This window comes from Microtus pennsylvanicus, chromosome 22 (genome assembly GCF_037038515.1).
Source record: "Microtus pennsylvanicus isolate mMicPen1 chromosome 22, mMicPen1.hap1, whole genome shotgun sequence".
Lineage (NCBI taxonomy): Eukaryota > Metazoa > Chordata > Mammalia > Rodentia > Cricetidae > Microtus > Microtus pennsylvanicus.
The window spans coordinates 22,598,179-22,620,019 of record NC_134600.1 but is presented as its reverse complement, the minus strand read 5'-3'; the positions used below and the strand labels follow the sequence as shown (position 1 = coordinate 22,620,019).

General features: G+C 41.4%; 1 protein-coding gene across 1 annotated transcript in view; it reads left to right on the top strand.

The window, feature by feature from the left end:
- LOC142839800 (multidrug resistance protein 2) overlaps window positions 1-21,841 on the top strand; it is a 52,953-nt gene that overhangs the window by 1,061 nt on the left and 30,051 nt on the right. The window contains exons 3-15 of the mRNA XM_075956117.1: window positions 4,163-4,211; window positions 5,855-6,017; window positions 8,714-8,771; window positions 10,890-11,081; window positions 11,735-11,906; window positions 12,568-12,692; window positions 16,101-16,272; window positions 19,001-19,114; window positions 19,260-19,370; window positions 19,575-19,700; window positions 19,790-19,993; window positions 20,273-20,443; window positions 21,371-21,532. Coding sequence (XP_075812232.1) covers window positions 4,163-4,211; window positions 5,855-6,017; window positions 8,714-8,771; window positions 10,890-11,081; window positions 11,735-11,906; window positions 12,568-12,692; window positions 16,101-16,272; window positions 19,001-19,114; window positions 19,260-19,370; window positions 19,575-19,700; window positions 19,790-19,993; window positions 20,273-20,443; window positions 21,371-21,532 — 1,819 coding nt within the window. The remainder of the gene's footprint in view (window positions 1-4,162; window positions 4,212-5,854; window positions 6,018-8,713; window positions 8,772-10,889; window positions 11,082-11,734; window positions 11,907-12,567; window positions 12,693-16,100; window positions 16,273-19,000; window positions 19,115-19,259; window positions 19,371-19,574; window positions 19,701-19,789; window positions 19,994-20,272; window positions 20,444-21,370; window positions 21,533-21,841) is intronic.

The following is a 21,841-nucleotide window of genomic DNA, read 5'->3' as shown; positions in this document are numbered from 1 at the left end:
TCCAGCGTGTGTGTGTGTGTGTGTGTGTGTGTGTGTGTGTGCGACTGTCCTTTTTCCAAGATAGAGTGAGTGTAAGGTTTTAGAAAAATGTCTTAGGGTTGAGGGGGCTTACAAATGCATTTAGAGTCTTTCAATGTCTTGTACATTTGAGCAATTAGTTTGTAGCCTCCGGCTTGCTAGCATCAGTTACTCCAGGCTCAGAGTGTATTCTCTCTGTCCTAGATCGGGCCGAAATGAGCTGTTCTATGTAGCATCCGTTTCTTCAGCAGAAAGCACCAAAAGAGCTTCTTTCCAATGTCCTTTCAGTGGACAGAAAACCAAAAAAAAAAAAAGATGTAAAATTAGAATGAGAAACTCCAATCTGAAGTCATGAATATCTTTAGTTGTTCACTTTCTGTCCACTGAAAGGACATTGGAAAGAAGCTCTTTGGTGCTTTCTGCTGAAGAAACGGATGCTACATAGAACAGCTCATTTCAGCCCGATCTAGGACAGAGAGAATACACTCTGAGCCTGGAGTAACTGATGCTAGCAAACCAGGAATCAGGGTTTATGGACTAGTCAAAAGACACAGCAGGACCAGCCAGGCCTGTCAGCAGGCAAAGAGCTTCCTGCAAGGCTGACAAGCCTGAATTTAAACTCTGTTTCCAGCCCTCAGAGTGGAAGCAGAAGCCAGCTGCAAGTTGCAAGCTGACCCTGACCTCCATAGGAACTTGCGGTGGTGCGTGAGCCTCCCTCCACTGTGCATGCGTCCATACACATAAAATAAACAAGACGTGAAAAACAACAAAACCAAAAACCGGTCATGGTAACAAGCTGGAAGAATTTCTACTGGCTAATGATAGGGAAGTTTGACGTTCAAAGAAAATGATTGCTCTAAGTGACTTAGAGATGCTAGGTCCAATACAGCCAATGCTTCACTGATATTCTGAGAGCTGGGAACAGGGTGAGCAGCAAAGCATTCTAGGAAAGTTCTTTGCAGGAAAATGCAGCTGTCTGGAACACACTACCCATCAGGTGAGGATTGTTGAGCATTCGGTGGGGAAACCGCTCTTCCGAGGGAGAGTTCCTTCAGCAGCTTCTCCAGGTGATCAGATGCAGCCCCACAGATGGTGGCTCAGGCTCTGAACCTCTGCAGTGTGTGGTGGGGCTTGAGGAGACTGCTTGCAGACGTGTTCCATCTGATCCAGCCAGGTTTCTAGGGTAGTGTTGTCTAGAAAAAGACACTGTGAGATGCATTTGTAGTTTTAAATCCTCCCCTTCCCCATCAATATTAAAAAGTAAAGAAATCAACTTAGGAGAACTTTTGGGTATCCCAGACAGTAATTTTTATATCTGTAATAAAAGTTATGAATAAGAGGGCATCCTCTTTCACATTAAGTCCATAGTTTTATATTGAACATTCATGTTCTTTTTGTGCCCTGCTTGAAACCCAGATGTCTAATGTGCAGTACATTCTAGAAGGTAATTGCTTAGCATAGTAGCTTAAAGAACTATGTGCACACATTCACGTGTGTATCCGTGTGTACTCTGGTCTTGTTTTGTCCTTGAGATAGGATCTTGCTGTATTGTAAGGTGGAGGCTGTCCACAGACTCACCACGTCGCCCAGGCTGGCCTGGGCTTGGAGATCATCCCACATCCTTTCCCTAAGAGCTGGAATTGCAGGTGTACACCACCACTCACGTATATTGCATACAAAGTATTGCATGATGTTCAAAGAGAAAGGTAAAGAAAATAGATGGTTTGATTCTATGCATATCTTCATTTTATCATTGGTTCTCTTGTGACTTCAGAGTAGAGAAATTCCTTGTACTTTTTGCTTAGTGGCTCTTAAACTGCTCCTCAGCACTGACTTGTGGTTCTCAGAATCTACTCCAGGATGTTGCCTGGGTGAGCCTCTACGTGACTTTTAAGCTTTAGTTCTGGGAGAGAGAATCCACATTGTCACCAGTCCTCACTCCTAGTAGATTACTCAGAGCACTGTCAGCTCAGAACTCAGTGCTCAACAAGAAAAACTAAGAGTCATTCATGTTGCTAGAGAAATTTCACAGATATACATTAAAGATACCTTTCCCTTCAGTACTAGGGATTGAATCCAGGTTCTGTACATGCTAGACAAGTGTCTATTTTTGAACAATATATCTAGCCCAGTGCCAGGTAAGTGTTGTACCACTGGCCCCATCCTGGCTGATGTCTCGGAGGTCTGCATCTCCAGCCTCACAACTTGGTGGTTTAGCAGCAGACTGCATTCTAAATCTTAGTTTTGTTCTATCAACAGGTCTCAGGACAAGTTAAAATAACTCCTCTGTATGCTTTTCTATCTACCAAAGGTCAACATATGCCTTCTTCCGAGTTTTCATTGAATCATTCTAGCTCATACCTAGAATGTCACATGTTCTCTTAAGTAGCATCAGTGTCAGAGAACAAAAAAGTAAGGAAACGCAGAGCTGGTCATGGCTGTCTCTTTTCTTGCATCCTAGCTCGGGGATCCTGAAGCTGTGCTGCGGCTGCACCAGCACAGGACCCATCCTGAGCTCGTGGGTTTGTGTCCATCTTGTGCTACTAAGAACTGGACTTCTTCTCCTTTAAAATGATCCTCTTACTTCATTTAGTGCATGAAAAAAAAACCCATAAACTTCTAAACCTCAAAGTCGGTGTTAAAATAATGTTCTTTCTAGAATAGTCTCTCCTAGGAGTGATTTGGCATGGCTTGCCATCCCTGCTGGCAGTGACAGGTGGTGACAAATGTGGGTTGTGAGGTAGAGTTATTTGATTTGTAACTTTGAGTAGCAGTTGACTTTTTTTACATGTAGAGGCATCTTTTTGACAATTTATAGTTACGTTGTTTTGTTTGTAAACCATGGCTTTTTAAGGTTTTATTTGGTCCACTGAGGACTTCAGATGCCTTACAGAATTAAATTTGCCCATAGAGTAATTATTTTTCAAATTAGGATAATTATGTCCAACATCTGATCACTACTTTCTGTAGCAAAGAGAATGATTAGAAATACTATCCAGACTGCCAATAAAAGTGAATGAATGAATATATGTCTAGGTAGTAATTGAACTATACCTAGACTTACCAAGAAGGTAATTGGGCAGATTAATTCTGGAACATGATTTATTTTCTGTCTTTTCTTTTTTACAAGTAGGGACGTACTATGTAGCCCAGGTTTTCCTCCTATGTGTAATCTTACTGTCTTAGCCATTTTAGTCTTGGAATTACAAATATGCTTTGCCATGCCCCGCCATAATATTATAATTAGACTAAAATTAACCAAAAAAGGAAAAAAAACTCTCATTTTTTAATGTGTAGTATGTTACTTGCAAATAAAAGTGTGAATGAATGTAATCATTAAAAATATTAGGAAATATCTAGATACAAGAAACTATTCTTGTACAAATCCCAACACCTGGGATAGGAGCTGTAATTCTCTGAGAAAAGTACTTGCTTCATAAGCTTGAGGACCTGTGTTTTTATCTCCGGAACCCATATAAAGCCAGATGTGGTGAGATGTATGAGTGATACCAGCACTCTAATGGAGAACCATTAGACGTGGAAACAAGAGAACCACTGGAAACTTGTGGGCCAGCTGGCCTGGCTAATCCAGTGGTGAATAACAAGGGCCCTTGTCTCTAGCACAAAGATGGCGAGGAATGACATGCAGGGTTTCCCACCTCCTGCATGCACCTTGCATGTTTATGCCTCCCATAGTCATGAGAACACACATACGCAAAGTGTAAAAGTCAAACATAGAAAGACAATAATCAGTGATAATCATATATTTAAATGTCTAAAATATGTGAACATTTGCATTTACACTTTAATTATATCAGACTGTTTGACTGAGACTGTGTAGACATGTTTGTCCTAGTGAGTGAGTACTGTATAGACATGTTTCTCCTAGTGAATTAGTACTGTATAGATATGTTTGTCCTGGTGAGTGAGTACTGTGTAGACATGTTTTTCCTAGTGAATTAGTACTGTATAGATATGTTTGTCTTGGTGAATGAGTGCTGCGTAGACATGTTTGTCTTAGTGACTGATCCTAGTGAATTAGTATGCTGTAGACATGTTTCTCCTGGTTCTCTAGCAGGCTGGTACTTTAAAGTTTTCATAGAATTTCTGAACCTCCATTCAATTCCTTTGTTATGTTCTTTAGTCAAAAGGAGAAGAAAGAAAAGAAACCGACCGTTGGCATATTTGGGATGGTGAGTTTGGGATTCATTCATTGTTTAAAATACGTCACAAAAGAGATATTCCACGTGGTATTAGGCTTTCTTAGGAGGTGGAGCTGGGGGTGACGTTAACTGAGGATTTAGCTTCTTTTCAGAAGAATGGCAAGCATAGTTTGCCATGGACTGAACCTCAGTCGCTTGCCCTTCCTGGCTTAGATTTCAATGTTTTCCAAATTAGTTATGTTACCAGTTATCTTTTACCTGTATGTATTTTTCTTGATGGTCCTTGCCGGTGAGGTGGAGGAATGCTTCTGCATCCCTGCTGTCTTGTTTGGTACAGGTTACGGCAGGGTATTGCTGTGTGTGTATGGATGGCCTCAGACTCCTGACCCTTCTACCTCATTCCTCCTGGGAATTACTGTTATATCACTTGGTAACATGCCATCCGTCAAGGCCCTGAAGTCCTGGGTACTGGGATTACCATTATATCACCATGCTTGATAATATGACATCTTTCAAGCTTCTGAAGTCCTGACAGGTTTGCCTCAAAGCCTATCCATTCATGTTTGAAAGAGTTTATCTAAATTTTTTATTATTTCTACCCTCATCCCACTCACCCCCATCCAAAAAGGCCCATCAAATCTTTCTAATCCCCTCCCTACTACTTTTTGTGTCTCTCTGTATGTATCCTGGGTCCTCCAAAGTCTCTGTGGCTAATTCTGGAAGCTCGCTGCTAACTCTGCACCCTGATTCAAGGCCAAGCTTTATTGGCAGTCTCGTGGTGTCAGTGTGAACACATATCTTGAAATACATGCTAAGAAAGGTTGTGGTGGATTATTGAGTCCTAGGATTTTTTTTTTTATTTTTGAGACAGGGTTTCTCCGTAGGTTTTTTTTTTTTTTTGGTTCCTGTCCTGGAACTAGCTCTTGTAGACCAGGCTGGCCTCGAACTCACAGAGATCCGCCTGCCTCTGCCTCCCGAGTGCTGGGATTAAAGGCATGCGCCACCGCCGCCCGGCAAGTCCTAGGATTTAACAGTCAGGGGTCTTCTCTCTCCTGTTAAATGTGGAAACACGCTTACAGCCATGTGGAGAAAGGTATTTCTTCTCACTGACTGTGATTCCAGTCAAAGTATTCATGTACGCCACCACAGGATGAGAAGTGATTTCTACCTTTTCAAAACATTATTTTTCTTAGTCATCTTCTTTGAAACGTTAAAAATTTTCATCAGATATTACCAAAAAGAAGACACCTGCCTGAATTCAGGAGGAATAGTTAGTACAGGGGGCTGAAGAAATAGGTCAGCTGTTCAATGCACTCGCTGCTTTTACAGAGGAGTAGAGTTCAGCTGCCACACCCACACCAGGGAACTCTCCACCCTATAGCTCCAGCTCTATGGGATCTGATGTTCTCTTCTGGCCTTTGACAGCACTCACATTCATGCCCCCCCCACATATGCACATAGATAAAAATAAATTAATTAAAAAAGAATTGGTACAGCGCATGGTGAGATGATTGCCGAAGTTCAGCACCAGTAGAGGACAGCTTGGTGTGCGGCAGTAGCCGTGACAGTCTGAAATGGGCTTGACTTCGGGGTCTGTTTAGAAGCACCGTCCGTGGTGTCGTGTGCTCACTGTGCGCCTGCGCTCACTGTGCGCCTGCTCTTCTTCCTCCTAGTTCCGCTATGCGGATTGGCTCGACAAGCTCTACATGGCCCTGGGAACGCTGGCTGCTGTCATCCATGGGACTGCACTTCCCCTCTTGATGCTGGTGTTTGGTCACATGACAGATAGTTTTACAAAAGCAGAAGCCAGTATTCCATCGAACATTACTAATCAAAGTAAGGATTATTCGTGGTACCGACGTTATTGGGATTTTGCAAATAACATTCACTTAACGTACCATTTGCAGTGCTGTGAAAGGTGGAGGGTCGGAGCTCCAGCTCTTGCTTGTAAGGAGTTTGAGAAGATCGTGTTAATGGGCGCTAGAACACCCAGGACAAGTGTTGGCAGAGATATGTAGAAAAGGAAGGAGCTCTGTGAAGTCAGAACTGCCTTTGACAACTTCAGGAGGAAGTACAGGAATCTAATCCACTGTGAATGGTGAGCAGCACTAGTTACGAGTCCGGGGCTTGAGTGTAAGCGAGGACTGAGGATGATGCTTTAGCCTGAGAAACTGAAGGACGTGGTTACTCTCAGAGGAGATGAGAAAGAGGAAGGGAGAGACGTCTGCACAGTTTCGTGTGTGGTCATGTGTTGGCCTGTCAGAAAGCAGTCCCAGGATTGAAGAAATGAAATGAGGTCTGAGACAGTTGTTTATAAGAAAGAGATGATTTCAGATGATGCAATTTCATGGTTCACTGCAGGAGCCTGAAACCTCAGAAAGTCTAACTTTGCATAAAGAGGGGACTGGCAGAACTTAATTTTCTCAGCAAGATTGGAAGCAGGAAAGTGATGGATAAGGAGAGATGTAAAAAGCACCCTGGGGGAGTGAAGAAATGAGTAAGCTGTGGAAATCCTTTCCCTCATCTAACACAGACATTCTTGACTTGGTGGACACAGGCTAGCTCCGAGCTTCAGTGTGCAGGTCATTGTTGGTCATGCAGAGATTGAGTTAAAGTAAACTACTAGAGACTTACAGCTCTGTTGTACTCAGTTAACATGTTGGCGAGTTACAGTTATATATTTAGAAGTGTGTGTGCCTGTGCGTGTGCTTGCGTGTGTGTGTGTGTGTGACAACAATTAATGAAAAAGAAGGGCATGGATTTCAAAGAGAGCAAGGGGTATATGGGAGGATTTGGAGGGAGAAAAGGGAAGAGGGAAGTGACATAATTATACTGCAATCTCAAAAAAGTGTTGGCAATGGAATTATCAAGAGTAGCCTTGATAATTCAATGATATTATAAGCTTACAAGGACCCTTCATTTTTTTAGATTGGTTTTAAGTATGTGGGGGGGGATGACATTCAGGTGGACATATGGACTGATGGTTGCAGGAGGCTGTGAACTGCACAGTATAAGTTCTGGGAATTGACACTGGGTCCTCTGTAAGAGTGGTTAACGCTCCTAACTGCAAAGCCATCTCATCTCTGGACTTTAAAAATGTGATGTTAGAGACCAAACCCCTGACTTTTATATCATTTTTGAGGTGCTGAGAATTGAACCTGTGGCCTCACAGACACTAGGCATGTTATCTCCCACTGGGCTCTCTTCCTAGCCTGATATTTGAATTAAGTCTGTGATAAACACTGAATGTCCATATTGCTCACATTGCAAGTCTTCCTTTTTCTTCCTTTCCCTCTGCTTGAGTTTCTTACATATTATAATCTAACATTTTGCAATGACTGTAAGATTGAAAATGTGCCTTTTGTTGACCAGGCAGTCTTGATTATGATCATTTTTCTAATACAGTACTTACCATATAACCACATATGTGTACACATATGCTTAAGCAGTATTATTTGTCTGTTTATGTGGTGCTGGATCAAACCCAGGGAATAGTGTTTGCTTGGTAAGTAGACTCACTGAGTGATGTTTCCAATAACAGTATGATATTGAAACAACCAAAATGTATGCAAATTTAAGATTGATACAAGCAGGCACTGACAAGAAAAATTGGTGCTGAATGTAGACCAAGATTCACACTTGTTGCTTTTTAAAAAGTATTTTTAAAGTTTTTATATACGTGCACATATATTAAATAAAATTGACAACGTACACAAAAATGTTGACTAGTAGTTATGCATGTCTATGTGAATGTTTAAAGTTTGGGGTTTCTAATGTATTTGGTTCAGACAATTAGCTCTTCCTAATATTGGATAATGCTCTGTTGTAATGGTAAGCCACTTGTTTGTTCCTGGCTGCTCAGCCACGAAATAGTCACACAGAAACTGTATTAATTACAACATTGCTTGGCCCATTAGTTTATGTATATTTCTAGTCACTTTTATCTCCTAAATTAACCCATTTCTATTATTTTATGTTTTACTATAAGATTCCTAACCCTCAGGTTCCGCCATGTCTGTCTCTGGTGGCGGCTCCATGGCTTCTCCTGACTCCACCTTCTTTCTCCCAGCATTCAGTTCAGTTTTCCCTGCCTACCTCTATTCTGCCCTGCCACGCACAAGACAGATTTCTTTATTAACCAATGATATTCACAGCATGCAGAGGGGAATCTCACATAACTCTGTTCTTTATGATAATTGTGAAATAGCCATGAAACAGAGAAATACAGTATTAGTGTTTGCATATGCGCCCATGTCCAGTCACACTGCTATTTCTTTGTCACTGTGGGTTTCCTCTTGAAAATGAGCACCATTGAATGTAGGCTTTGCGTAGTAGCTCATGGCCAACACAGAACTGTTTGAATGGATGTCATTAAAGCTTGGATTGAAACTAAAGTTGAATTTTACTGATCACTTGGTCCTATTTTTGTATAGATTTTCAAGTGAAACGAATTTGGGTTTTTTTTTATATGTTTATTATTATTGGAGTGCAAAAAGGCATAAATGGCCCAGCTCTGTTTTCTGCTTGTCTAGGTGAAGTCAACAGTACAGAGAATGTCAGCAGCAACCATCTGGAGGAAGATATGGCCACGTAATTCAACACTTTCTTTATTTTTCCATTAATCTTTTATGCATTAATCTGGTTATAATGATCTATAAAATTTCTGACTCATATAATTTGAAGTTGAATTAAAAATCATTGAATATAGCTTTGTAATTATTAATGTACCTCTTACACAGTATCCCTAGTAAAAATTATAATAATATTGGATAGCAGGGAAATTTTAAACTTGGCATCTAATTGTAAATAATGAACTAAAGCATCCTAAAATAACTGGGTGGTGGTGACACACTTTAATCCCAGCAGTTGGGAGACAGGGACAGGTGGATCTCTGTGAGTTCAAGGCCTGCCTAGTCTACAAAGAGAGTTCCAGGACAGCCAGAGCTGTTACACAGAAGGACCCTGTCTTGAAACACAAAGAAACAACCCCCCCAAACAAAACAAATTTGTAGAATTAACAAATGTTTAATTTTTACCTTGGTTTAACTAAGGAATATATTTTGCTTATGATTTACAGGCTTTAACGTTTTTCTGAAGAATATCTTTGAACAAATGTGCAAAGATCCATGACAGTATTCGGATAATTTGATTCTACATTATTCTATGGATGCCTTGACATGTTCCTTGATTATATTTGAATGAGAAGACATAAATACACTGACCACTATTGTATAGAGGCATTATTCTTTTTATATTGTAATAACTTTAAGTCTCTCTTTTTCTTTCTTCTTTTTTTGGGCCAGGGTCTGACCTCTTGATGCAGCCCAGGCTGCTCTCAAGCTTATGGCCTCCCTTCTGCCCTTCCAAGTTCTGGGATGACAGGCTCAAGCAACAATGCCCAGTTAACAGAAACATCTTGATTGTTTAAAATATATTACCAAGGCTAGGAATGATGACCCATCTTAGCACTGTGAAGGTACTGGCAGGAGGGTTGTGAGATAGAGGCCAGCCTAGGCTATGTGGCAAGACCCTGTCCTTTACAGAAAGACCTAAACTCTGAAAGAGTGAACAAATTAATGAAACTAAAGAGCTTTCAAGTTGTTCCCTAACCGTAAGATATACTTTTTTAAATGGGGTTACCCTTGCTGTATCATTAGCACATGAAAAATGATTAATTCTAGACTCATCTGTTAGGGAGAAGCTTTCTAGTTGCCCCATATCTTTTTGGAAGCTGTGAGCTATATCAGGGTGTGATGTGTTTGCAGGATTCCTGACAGGTTGAGGACAGAGCTGTTGAATACCACATGAGGGACTCCCTTCCTTCTAAGTAATGCTGATGCTTCCCATGACACCCTGCAGTTTTCAGGAGAAAACAAGTAGAACTTCTCCTTTTCAAGATGGGGACATCGGAAGGTTTGCCTTTTATCTGAACATGAACTGATCGCAGGAGCCAAGGTTTGCCCTTGTGAATGTGAAGACTCAGAACATGGAATGTCAGTTCACCTTTTCTTAGTTTAACTTGAAGGCTTTCATTTTTCATAATTTCTGTTTAAATTAGAAGGGCTGCTCTTTGATTCCTTAAACATTTTAGGGTAGTTCAAAATGACCAATTGGGCAGGTGCCGATAGTATTAATTTTCAGCTGTCGCTTATCAGCTGAGCTCTGTCAGTTTAGAGGGGCGAGGAGTCACCTCCGTCCCTAGTTTCCACTCTCAGACAGGTCCTGTCACATGTCCCTTGACAAGCAGAGACAGCCTGGGCGTGGGGCTTATTAACTGACGTTGATGTAAGAGAATTAGGACTACAAGGGCATATGTCAGCAGACTTCCAGTATACCACGCACTGTTCCATAGTAACTGATGTTCTCTGGGTGCTTGCTATATGTAAGGTACTGGCCCAAGCACCTTTCGGACATATTATATAACTGTTTTTACCTCCATTTTACCGGCTAGAACATTGGAGCCTAAGATGTCAAGCATCTTGCCTGAGTTTACACGGTAGTTCAGTGAAGAGCCGGCTTTGCCCCAGAGCCATTCTTCTATATCACTGCAGATATAGTCTCATGCTGACATGGCAGCTCTGCTCCTTACAACCCCTTCCTGTCTGTTAAGGATGGTGGGATCCCCAGAGAGCTGAAGAAGTAAGGCTCAGTTGTGTTCAGAGGGAAGGACTGGTCATCAAACAGCACCACGGTGTTCTTGTTTTTCAGGTACGCCTACTATTACACGGGGATTGGTGCTGGTGTGTTCATAGTTGCCTACATTCAGGTTTCATTTTGGTGCCTGGCGGCTGGAAGACAAATACACAAAATTAGACAGAAGTTCTTCCACGCGATAATGAGTCAGGAGATAGGCTGGTTTGACGTGCATGACGTTGGGGAGCTCAACACCCGGCTCGCAGAGTGAGTACCTAGTTTTATGCTGAAGTCAGATACACTTTTGTTCTCAATGCTGTGAAGTAGATACCAGCACCCTGTTAGCAGTGTCAGTGTGTCAGTGAGCAGAGTAAAGCCTTGTGTCTTACACAGTTTCTTATTCCCAGTGCACTGGCAGAGATGGGGGGCGGAGCTGCTGCTTGCCTGGCACTCAGTGAGGGACCAGACTGGCAGAGTCAAATGCAGAGTGAGCTGAGCAATGATGGCAGGGAGCAGCAGTGTGGTCTGTCCAGCCCCACTGAGTACCATCCTGCTGGGGCTCCATGGTGGCCTTGGAAGACATTGGAAAGGAGGAGGGAGCTCCTGTCAATCAGCCTCTGCTTCACAGAAGACACAGTGAACTCAGCCATTCGTGTTCATAGAGAACAGCGTCATATACACACATCCCTGAGCAGTTTGAAATTTCACAGTGAATTGTCTTAGACATCACATGTGTATTCATGCTGAGGCCACATGGACCACAGGGCACTGTTAAACCAGCAACAGCTAACCCATCACGTGAAATACATACACTCTAGACGACAAATTAATTTATATCAGATTCAGTGATAACAATATAAAACTGGATAAATTCTGTGCAAATCTGACATTATTTGTAACACGATCTCTTTTTTCTTTAGTGATGTCTTCAAAATTAATGAAGGAATTGGTGATAAAATTGGAATGTTTTTCCATTCCATAACATCATTTTTAGCTGGTTTTATAGTAGGATTTATCCGTGGTTGGAAGTTAACCCTTGTAATTTTGGCTGTCACCCCTCTTATTGGACTTTCATCTGCTATGTGGGCCAAGGTAGGTGAATCCAGAGTTCAGAACCCTCCCCAGAACCTCAGGGGAAGGTCTTTAACCATGACAGTCCTGATGGTGGGCTTGCTACTTGCTTTAATCTTCTGTTTAACAGTCGACAGGAGACGCTGATTCAGATCTACCGAGCTATTACTTGGGGAAAGTATAAGAAAGAAGGAAGGGGATGTTGTGTGTTCTCCACCTTTATAGAAAAGACATGCTTACCTGGAAATATCAGTGCTCAGGAGAGGACAGCCCCATGTTCACTGTGAAGTGGCTCTCCCATGTCTACACCGCCCTCCAGTGGTTTCCAGGGCCTTCTGTCACTCTCAGCCTTAGATCATGGGGCTTCGGTTGTTCTTTTACCCAGTGAGCCCTCTTGTTAATCCTGAAAAGTAGGAAGAGCTAGAGGGTCCCAGGCAGATCAGGCACCTGATCCAATGGTCTCTTTGTGTCCAGGATCTTTTCCTTGCTTAGACATTGGGTTAGTTAGAGGGTACTGGTAGAGAATCCAGTGCACTTTTTCTCTCCCCAAAGATGCCTGATATTCAAAGATCTTGTTCTTTGTATGTATAAGCAACATTTTTATATCTATCTATTTTTTTTTACTCTGCAAAAGATAGAGTTGCTCCGCATTTTTAAATGATACCAGATCACACTTTAACAGGTAATGACTTCATTCACTAATAAGGAACTCCTGGCATATGCGAAAGCTGGAGCAGTTGCCGAAGAAGTCTTAGCTGCCATCAGAACTGTGATTGCATTTGGAGGACAAAAGAAAGAACTTGAAAGGTTTGGGCTTCTTTCTCTAGAAATGTAAAATTCTCTGTCATTGCTAATAGTCTGCAAAATTGCAATTCTAATTATGCTTTCCTAATACATGCCTTCAGAAGAAGGGGTTTTTATGTTCTGTTTACTTTTTGAAATGTTTGAAGGCCTATGTTTTCATTCTTACAGAAGAAAGAGATGGCACAGAAACTAAATAAGGAGTATCTGGTACACAGACAACCTATTAGTCTGAGAAATAAAAGATTCTAAGAGAGTTATTGGAATTTATTTTTTAGAGAGACATAATATGCTTTGATAGGGCTGAGGAGAGGACCTGAGTTCTTAGGGGCTCAACCACCTGTAACTCCAGCCTCAGGAGACCTTTTTTGAGCCTCCAGGAATATCTTTGCTTATACCTACCCTGTGGTGGTTTGAAAGAAATGGCCCGCTAAGGGAGTGGCACTATTAGGATGTGTAGCCTTGTTAGAGGAAGTGTGTCATTGTGGAGGTGGGCTTTGAAGTCTTATATATGCTCAAGCCATTGCCAGTGTCTCAGTTTACTTCCTGTTGCCTGCGGATCAAAGATGGAGAATTCTCAGCAACTTCTCTAACACCATATCTGCTTGCATGTCACCCTGTTTCCTGCCATGGTGATAATGGATAACTAAACCTCTGAAACTATAAGCCCCCCATTAAATGTTCTCCTTTATTCATAGCAATAGAACCCCAACTAAAACACTCCCCCCAACATATATGCTTTGATAAAAGAAATGTACTGAGGAATATGAGGAGGGCACATCTAGATATGGTCAAAGAATGTCTCTTAGATGAGATTTCAATTAGCCTGAGACCTGAGAGATGAGAATAAGTCTCCCATAGTGAGGGTGGGGATGGGGTCTGGGATAGCAAATCATCTAAATCTCCCAGCTTGGCAAAAGCTTCAGTATGTTGTGGAATATATCATCACGAAGCTTCTACTTCTGAAGCATTCAGTCTATCTATCCCACTTTCCCTCCAAAACGTCAGCTATGGGAGGAAACCAGCTCCTTTGGAATGGAAATTTAACCATAATCGTGACTGCATTTAATTCAAAGACATTTTACTTTTGTGTAGCCCTGTTTGTTGGGAGTTGCTCTACTTCCTGAGTGGCCAGATTTCTGTTCTGAGAGTCCTTACTTAGCCAGATATACTCAAAATATGCCATAGTTTCTTCTCTAGCAGTTTCAAACTTGCCAATCTTATGTTTAGACTGTTTTGTCATGGAAAATTTCGTTTCTCTTTCAATTATGGCAGGTATTTTTCTTGGTTATTAGCAGCGTTCTTTCAGAATATGAACTACATCATCCCAAACCCTTCTGGTTTTTATATTTTCTGTGGAAAAAAAAATCAATTGTTATTCTGGTTGGTCCCTTATTGTATATGATTTGGGCCTTTTCTCCTGCAGCTTTTATCTCCCCTCATCTGCCCTCTCTTTCTGTGTTTTTAGTGTTTTAACTATAACACGACACGGGGAGCTTCTTTCCTGTCCTGTCTCATAGGCGTTCTGTGTGTGTTTTGTCCCTAGATACACACCTGTTCTAGATGTGGCAACATTTCTCCTGTGCTTTTTGTTGAAAGTCTTTTCTGAGCCATTCTTGTTCTTCTGTGCCCATCATTCATAGATTTGATCTTTTCATGGTATCTCAAAGTTCTCGCATGCTCTGTTTATGTGTTTTGTAAAAAATAAAAAAAGCGTTTGAAAAAATTTTCAGTGTCTTTGACTGGGTGGCACAATTCCTTTATCTTGATTCCTGCTAGCCCATGTTCCATGTTCATTACCCAGTCTCTTGGGAAGACTTTCTCCCCTTGCCTTTTGATTTGACTTACTGAGTTTTGTGTCTTGAGCATCATTTTGACTTAAGTTTTCCTCAGTATTTCTGTCATTATTGAATTCTATTTTCATATCTTTAGTTGACTTGGACAGGTGTGTTCATGTTCTCCTTAAATTCTATGAGTGTGACTATAGTCATATTTTTGATTGTTTGGAATTTGAGCTAAGACCCTGACAGTACCATCCCTTCCCATGAGATTGGTACTTTTTGGAGGATACCTGCTGTCTTGGTTTTTAATCTAATTTTTGGTTTTGTGATGGAACTTGTCCATCTGGAGTTAGTTTCATAGCAGAAATTGGTTTTTATGCACCACCTCTCTTTGGTAAGGGATGATGACCTGACATTTTTTATTGGGGTGTTGTGGCTCCTGTCACTGCTAAGACACTTTCTGTCAGTTTACTCAGGTAGGGAAGAGAAGAAGCAGGCGTGGTAGTTTAGTAGACTTGTGTGTCCCTGGCGGGCTGGCAGAGTGCAACTCAATAGCTCTGCCCTTCCGTGAAATGTAAGCCTGATCCAGGCTGCAGTCTTTTGCTAGGAGCTTGTGGTTTCTACTGCACCCCTAGACCAGTCTGTGCCTCCACTGTTCCGTGCTGTCACATGGTGCCTGCAGCTTCCCCGGCCTGTACCCTCCATAGATTCACAAGCCAAAATCATTTCTGTAGAACAGTGATTTTGATAACTGCTTCTATAGAAATAAGATAAAGCATATGGCTTGTTTGTTTCTAACAGGGAACACTTTGCTGTGTGGCTTCGTCTGGCCTGGAGCTCTCAGTTCTCTTGCCTGGGCTGCCTTGGGTCTGGGATTGTTGGTGTGTGCACAGCTCTTCAGCTGATTGAGTACAGCTTTTTTAAATACCAAAAAAACATGGTTTAACATGTCACAGTTTTCAGAGTGCTCTCCTCTGTAGAATCTCCCAGTTTATTTTCCTAGTATCCCCAAGGGAGCAAACTGTTTGTAGAACTTTCTTAAGGTCTAGAGCTTTAAGTAGCTTTTTTATGTTAAGGTTTTCTAGCATTATATCTCCAATTCATTAACTATCTGCTCCTCCTTCCTGTTCTTCCTTCTTTGTTCTTCACCCTTTCCTTCTCTCATTTTCTGAATTCTTCTTTCTTCCCTGTTTTCGTCTTCCTTCCCATGCCTTTTCTTTTTCCCATCCCTCTTCCCCAAAGAGGACAGGCTGGCCTTGACCTTGCATTCCTCCTGCTTCAGCCTCCTTAGTGCTAGGATCATAGACAGAGCCACCGTGAGCAGTGGTTTTTCTTGTGGGTTGTGTGTGTGTGTGTGTGTCTGTGTGTGCGTGTATGCATGCAATAATATGCGCTTTTGATAAATTTTTATTATTTCATGATTACTAAAGCCAGAAAAGATTTAAGCCTCAGTTACTCTTCATGAAGGAATCAAATAGTAATAGATCTCAGGGGCAATGTATGGAGAAAAGAAGAAAACATATGTACTACAGGGCTGGTACATTCCAACTGCTCAAGTAACTCCCTTGCTACATTGATACAGTTCCTCGATCTTTATGAGTACATGTAATGATTTCTGTTTTTTTTTTTCCAGGTACAATAAAAATTTAGAAGAAGCTAAAAATGTTGGAATAAAAAAAGCTATCACAGGTGGCATTTCCATAGGTATTGCCTACCTATTGGTCTATGCATCATACGCACTAGCATTCTGGTACGGGACCTCTTTGGTCCTCTCAAATGAGTACTCTGTTGGACAAGTGATTACCGTAAGTCATATGTGCTTTGTAAAAGGATTCACTGAAAGTGCCATTTCAGTTGAGTAGTTTTAATTCAACCTTAGAAGAATGTGTTTTGAAACCTATTAAATACTATAAAGAAACATTCATTCCGTTACTAGGTTCAAGAGTGGAGAGGAAATTAGATGTATCCAAAAATCAATATTGTTGTCTTTCTTACAGATATCTTTAAAAAAAAAAACTTATTCTTAAGTTGGGCACTCAGAAGGCAAAGGCAGGTGAATCTCTGTGAGTTCAAGGCCAGCCTGGTCTACAAGAGCTAGTTTCAAGGCAGGCTCCAAAGCTACAGAGAAACCCTGTCTCGAAAAACCAGGGGGAAAAAAGCAAACTTATTCTTTTTGTTTCAATGTTGCGTTAAAGAATAAAAAAGTCTTCCTCTTGGAGTATTATAAACCAGTGTCTTAGTCACTGAACCATTGCAGTGAAGAGACACCATGCCCAAGGCAACTCTTATAAAAGAAAGCATTTAATTGGGGGCTTGTTTAAGGTTTCAGAGAGTTAGTCCATTATCATCACCGTGAGGTGCATGGTGGCACACAGCCAGACATGGTGCTGGAGAAGTTGTTGAGGGCTACATCCTGATCCAAAAGCAAAGAGATAGGAGGGGGGGAAGGAGTCCAGCACAAGCTTTTGAAACCTCAAAGCCCACCCCCAGTGATCCCAGTGGTGTACTTCCTATACTTCCTCCAACAAGACCAAACCTACTCCAGCAAGATCACATTTCATTCTTATCATCTTGTCAAAGAGTACCACTCCCTGATGACTAAGCACTCAAATAGGAGTCTCCTGGGGTCATTGTTACTCAAACTACCCAAACTAAGAATGAGTCCTCTTTGAATTCTCCACTTTTCTCCCTGTGTCGTCTCTCTTGTTATTTGCAGTCTGATGTCTGTCTGTCTGTCTGCACTTACAAAGGGCTTTGCGCTACATCCATTGAACAGCATAGAAAACCATGGTACTGGAAAGGAACGAAAAATTCTTTTTTACTGAAAAATTTAATAGAGGTTTACAAGTGACGGTGCTACTTTGCTGACCCTAAATAGCACCCAGAACTGCAGGCAGACATTATCAACCTGTACCCACTTATTGCCTCCAATATTTATGCTGGATATGTTTTCTTTAAAGTTGCTTTCAGGTTACTGTCTGGTTTTAGCAAATTATTACCATAACACACACACAGACTTTTCTGGGTCAGAAATAGGAAAAGTAGATAGTTTAAAACTACACATTTAGCTTCAGTTGTAGAAGCTAAGTGTATCTGAAGTCCAGGGCATGGTTAGGTTGGTTACATTGCTTTCTTAAAGGCATGTAAAACTAAACTTGATGAATACACAATGGGAAAACAAAGTGACTATACTGTTTTAAATGGTCTTAAGGTATATTATTAACTTGGTTGCAAGGTCTGGCACAATTTAGTATCTGAAGACTTGAAGTATTTTCAGAAAAGGTGATTCCCAGCCCTGTAGCCTAAATACCATTGGCATTGACCACCTCTCCTCTATGAGCCGACATTTAATGAGATGGTCTCCCTTTGACACAATCGTGCTAAGCGCTTCTCTTATTTTCTGATTTACTACTCAAAAAATGAGTAGTAAATAGTAAAAATCTTTTGAATGGTAGCCTCACAGTTTGGTAGAAATGTAAATTGTTGTTCTTTGTAATCGAAAATTGTATTTAGAGCTTTTTTGCCTTGTAGGACTGCGCACAAATACAGGTGCAGGATTTTGCACCAGACCTACTGGCTTCAAATTCCAGCTGGACTTTACCAGCTCTGATTTGGAGCAACTGTCTAAACTCTTACGGCTTCCCTCTAATGCCAAACAGATGTGACAGGAGCATGTGCCATACCTTCTAGTGTGGCATGAAGACTCAGCGTGATACACAGTTGCCTTTCTGTAGGGCTCGGAGAGGAGTGGTGACATCAGTTCTTGCAAAGCTCCAATAGAACAAAGACGAGTTTTTTTTGTAGCAAGAAGAAAGTGTTTTGAACAAAACAAAGAACAGAAACCCAAATACCTGTTCATTAGATTTCAAAGAGGGCACAGTGTAAGGAGATGAACTGGGGCCACTGAGTCATATCTAGCTGTGTGCTGCCTGATTGAGAATGCATTTGCAGAAACTGTAGCATCCGATGCAGCCTAGACAGCAGGTCAACATGATAGCCAAAGGTGTGAAGAGAATGTTCTGAAGATTACAGTACTCATCCGGGTACAGACCTGGGCTTCTTGTGTTTATTTCAGGTTATTTTCGTGAGGATCTAAGTAAAAATGCTGAATCTTTGAAAAAAAACCTTTCTATTAAATATGAGTGTATAGAAAGTATACCATTGTGTGATGAAGCAAGTCAGACTAATTCTAAATTCTAAACACATTAAGTGTTTAAACTTAAATTTATATTATTTATTTTAATTGAAGAGCCAACAAATATTTGCTCTTGGTGGCTACAGTATAATATTTTGATATTGTATGAACTATAAAGAGTTCAATGTAGCCTAATACCACGATTTTAACTTGAATTTCGTAGTCATAAACTTAAAATGTTTTAGTACTTAATATTCTTGCCATTTATTCTACTCAGTGTTTTGTGTTAGTTTTTCTTGTCATTTTGAAATGATATTGGTTATATTAGCAGAAAAAGGAAACATGAGGAAAATTGTGCTGAGCACTAAGTAATTGCATGCGTTGGTCCCTTTCTTCAGGTCTTCTACTCTATATTATTTGGGACTTTCAGTATTGGACATATTGCCCCTAACGTAGAAGCCTTTGCAAATGCAAGAGGGGCCGCCTATGAAATCTTCAAGATAATTGATAACGTAAGTCTGGCTGGCCCATTTGTTCACCTACATAAAAGATTGATTACTGTTCGAGTCCGTTTCCCTTTTACTTCCTCTCTCTACAAGCGTCACTACAGAGTAGTGATTGTAACCTGGTGATCTCCTAACATACACTTCTGTTTAGGAGCCAAGCATTGACAGCTTCTCAACAAAGGGACATAAACCAGACAGTATAATGGGAAATCTAGAATTTAAAAACGTTCACTTCAGCTACCCATCTCGAAGTGGAGTTAAGGTATGGCGATAAATGATAAATCTATGATTCAATAATCTATTGGATAGAGACATTCTTTTAGATACTGTAAAACAAAGACAAATAATCACATGTATGTTACGTATTGAAACCCAGTACTGAATTCAGCTTTCTGCTCATAGAACTTACGTTTGTCTATCTATCCTGGGAATTGCCCTAACACTAGCTTCTTGTCTGTCTTGGCAGATCTTGAAGGGCCTCAACCTGAAGGTGCAGAGCGGACAGACCGTGGCCCTGGTGGGCAGCAGTGGCTGCGGGAAGAGCACCACTGTGCAGCTGCTGCAGAGGCTCTACGACCCCACGGAGGGCATGGTGAGTGGCCGCGCAGCCAGCAGTGCTTCCCTTGCCCATCGTTCTGACTGCGTGGTCCTAAAGTGTGACAACCACACATTCCGTTTCAGGTCAGTATCGACGGCCAGGACATCAGGACCATCAATGTGAGGTACCTGCGGGAAATCATCGGCGTGGTGAGTCAGGAACCTGTGTTGTTTGCCACCACGATCGCTGAAAACATTCGCTATGGCCGAGAGAACGTCACCATGGATGAGATCGAGAGAGCAGTCAAGGAAGCCAACGCCTATGACTTCATCATGAAACTGCCCCACGTGAGTTGTGCCTGCCCTCTGTCACCCCGAGGCTCATGTGAACTCAGGAAACTCCTGTGAGTTGGATGAACTTCCTTAGAGGGGAAGTCCAGTTTACTGTGGATTTTCCATCGCTCACCCTATCGACTAGTGGTAGATACTTCTTGCCAAGAACTGGACTGTGTTGCTGACCAAGCTGCAGTGATGATTACGTCCCAATTTGAAATGAGAACTGAGGTAGTTTATTGCCTTACTACATTTCCTGTTACTTTGATTGTTTCTTTATCATTTTAATTGTAGAAATTTGACACCCTGGTTGGTGAGAGAGGGGCGCAGCTGAGTGGGGGACAGAAACAGAGAATCGCCATTGCTCGTGCCCTGGTCCGCAACCCCAAGATCCTTTTGTTGGATGAGGCGACGTCAGCCTTGGACACAGAAAGTGAAGCTGTGGTTCAGGCTGCTCTGGATAAGGTGGGTCAGCTATAATTAAAGGTTGAATTATAGGAATATTAGTATTCCATTATTTGTATTTTTCTTGTCTGTGTGACTGTGTATGTATGTGTATGCATATGCATGTATAGGTGCACTTGAACATGTGTGTGCATGCATGGATTATCTTCGTTAATTGATCTCCACCTTCTTTTTTGAGACAGTGTCTGTCCCTGAACCTAGAGCTCATGGATTTGACAGCACAGACTGATTTATGAATCTTAGTATCTTTCAGTTTCTACCTCCTCAGAGCACTCTTCTTTAAAAAAAAATTCTATTTCTTTTCTAATAATTTTTATTTATTTTTTAAGAATTTTATATAATATATTTTGATCATATTCTTTGTTGGTATTATTGTTTTATGAGACAGAGTTTCCCTGCATAGCCCGGGCTGTTCTGGAACTAGCTCTGAGTCCAGACTGACCTTGAACTCAGAGACCCACCTACCTCTGCCTCCCAAGTGCTGGGATTAAAGGCCTGTGCCACCACCACCCAACTTTGATCATATTCTTTACGCAACCGCAACCCCAATCTCTCCCTTATCCTTCCTCACCTTCCTACCACCTTACTTCATCTTCTCTGTCTTCTGATCCTCAAGACAAACAAATCCAGAGTCCAGTTTGTGCTGGCTGACTACTCCTGAGCCTGCCCTGCAGTGTGGCTGGTGCACAGATTTACCTCACTGAAGAAAACAAATTTTTTTCTCTACTGGAGCTATCAGTTATGAATGCTTCTCGGCTAAGTGGAACTTCATGCCCATGCATTCATTGAAATCATAGACTGTTTTCTGTAGCTTTGCTGGTTTTATGTTGTCAAAGCACTGGCATTCAGTAAGCATAAGTTGAATGAGTGAGTCTTTCCATATAGTTAGTTATTCATGATTCGAAAGCCAGGTTTCTGTGTCTCCAGGCTCGGGAAGGCCGGACCACCATTGTGATAGCTCACCGCTTGTCTACAGTTCGTAATGCTGATGTCATTGCTGGCTTTGATGGTGGTGTCATTGTGGAGCAAGGAAATCACGATGAGCTCATGAAAGAGAAGGGCATTTACTTCAAACTTGTCATGACACAGGTACAGTGGAACTCTGGAATTTTCCAAAATTATCTTATCGATAACGTACTACCATTTAATGCTATAGATGATTTAATTTGATTATCTTGAAAAGCAGGAAAAGTGCTGTGGATATATAGGATCAAGTAAGAGTTTTGTGTTGCTTTTTTTTGGGAAAGAGAGAAGCTTATAAAGGATAATTAACATTTAACAAGGTTTAGAGATGAGCTACCCATGGTAGGAGCTGCTGGCCACATGTGGCTACTGAACGTCAGAATATTGGTTAATCTGGAGTGTGAAATGTTTTAAGTACATAATGAACACTGGGAT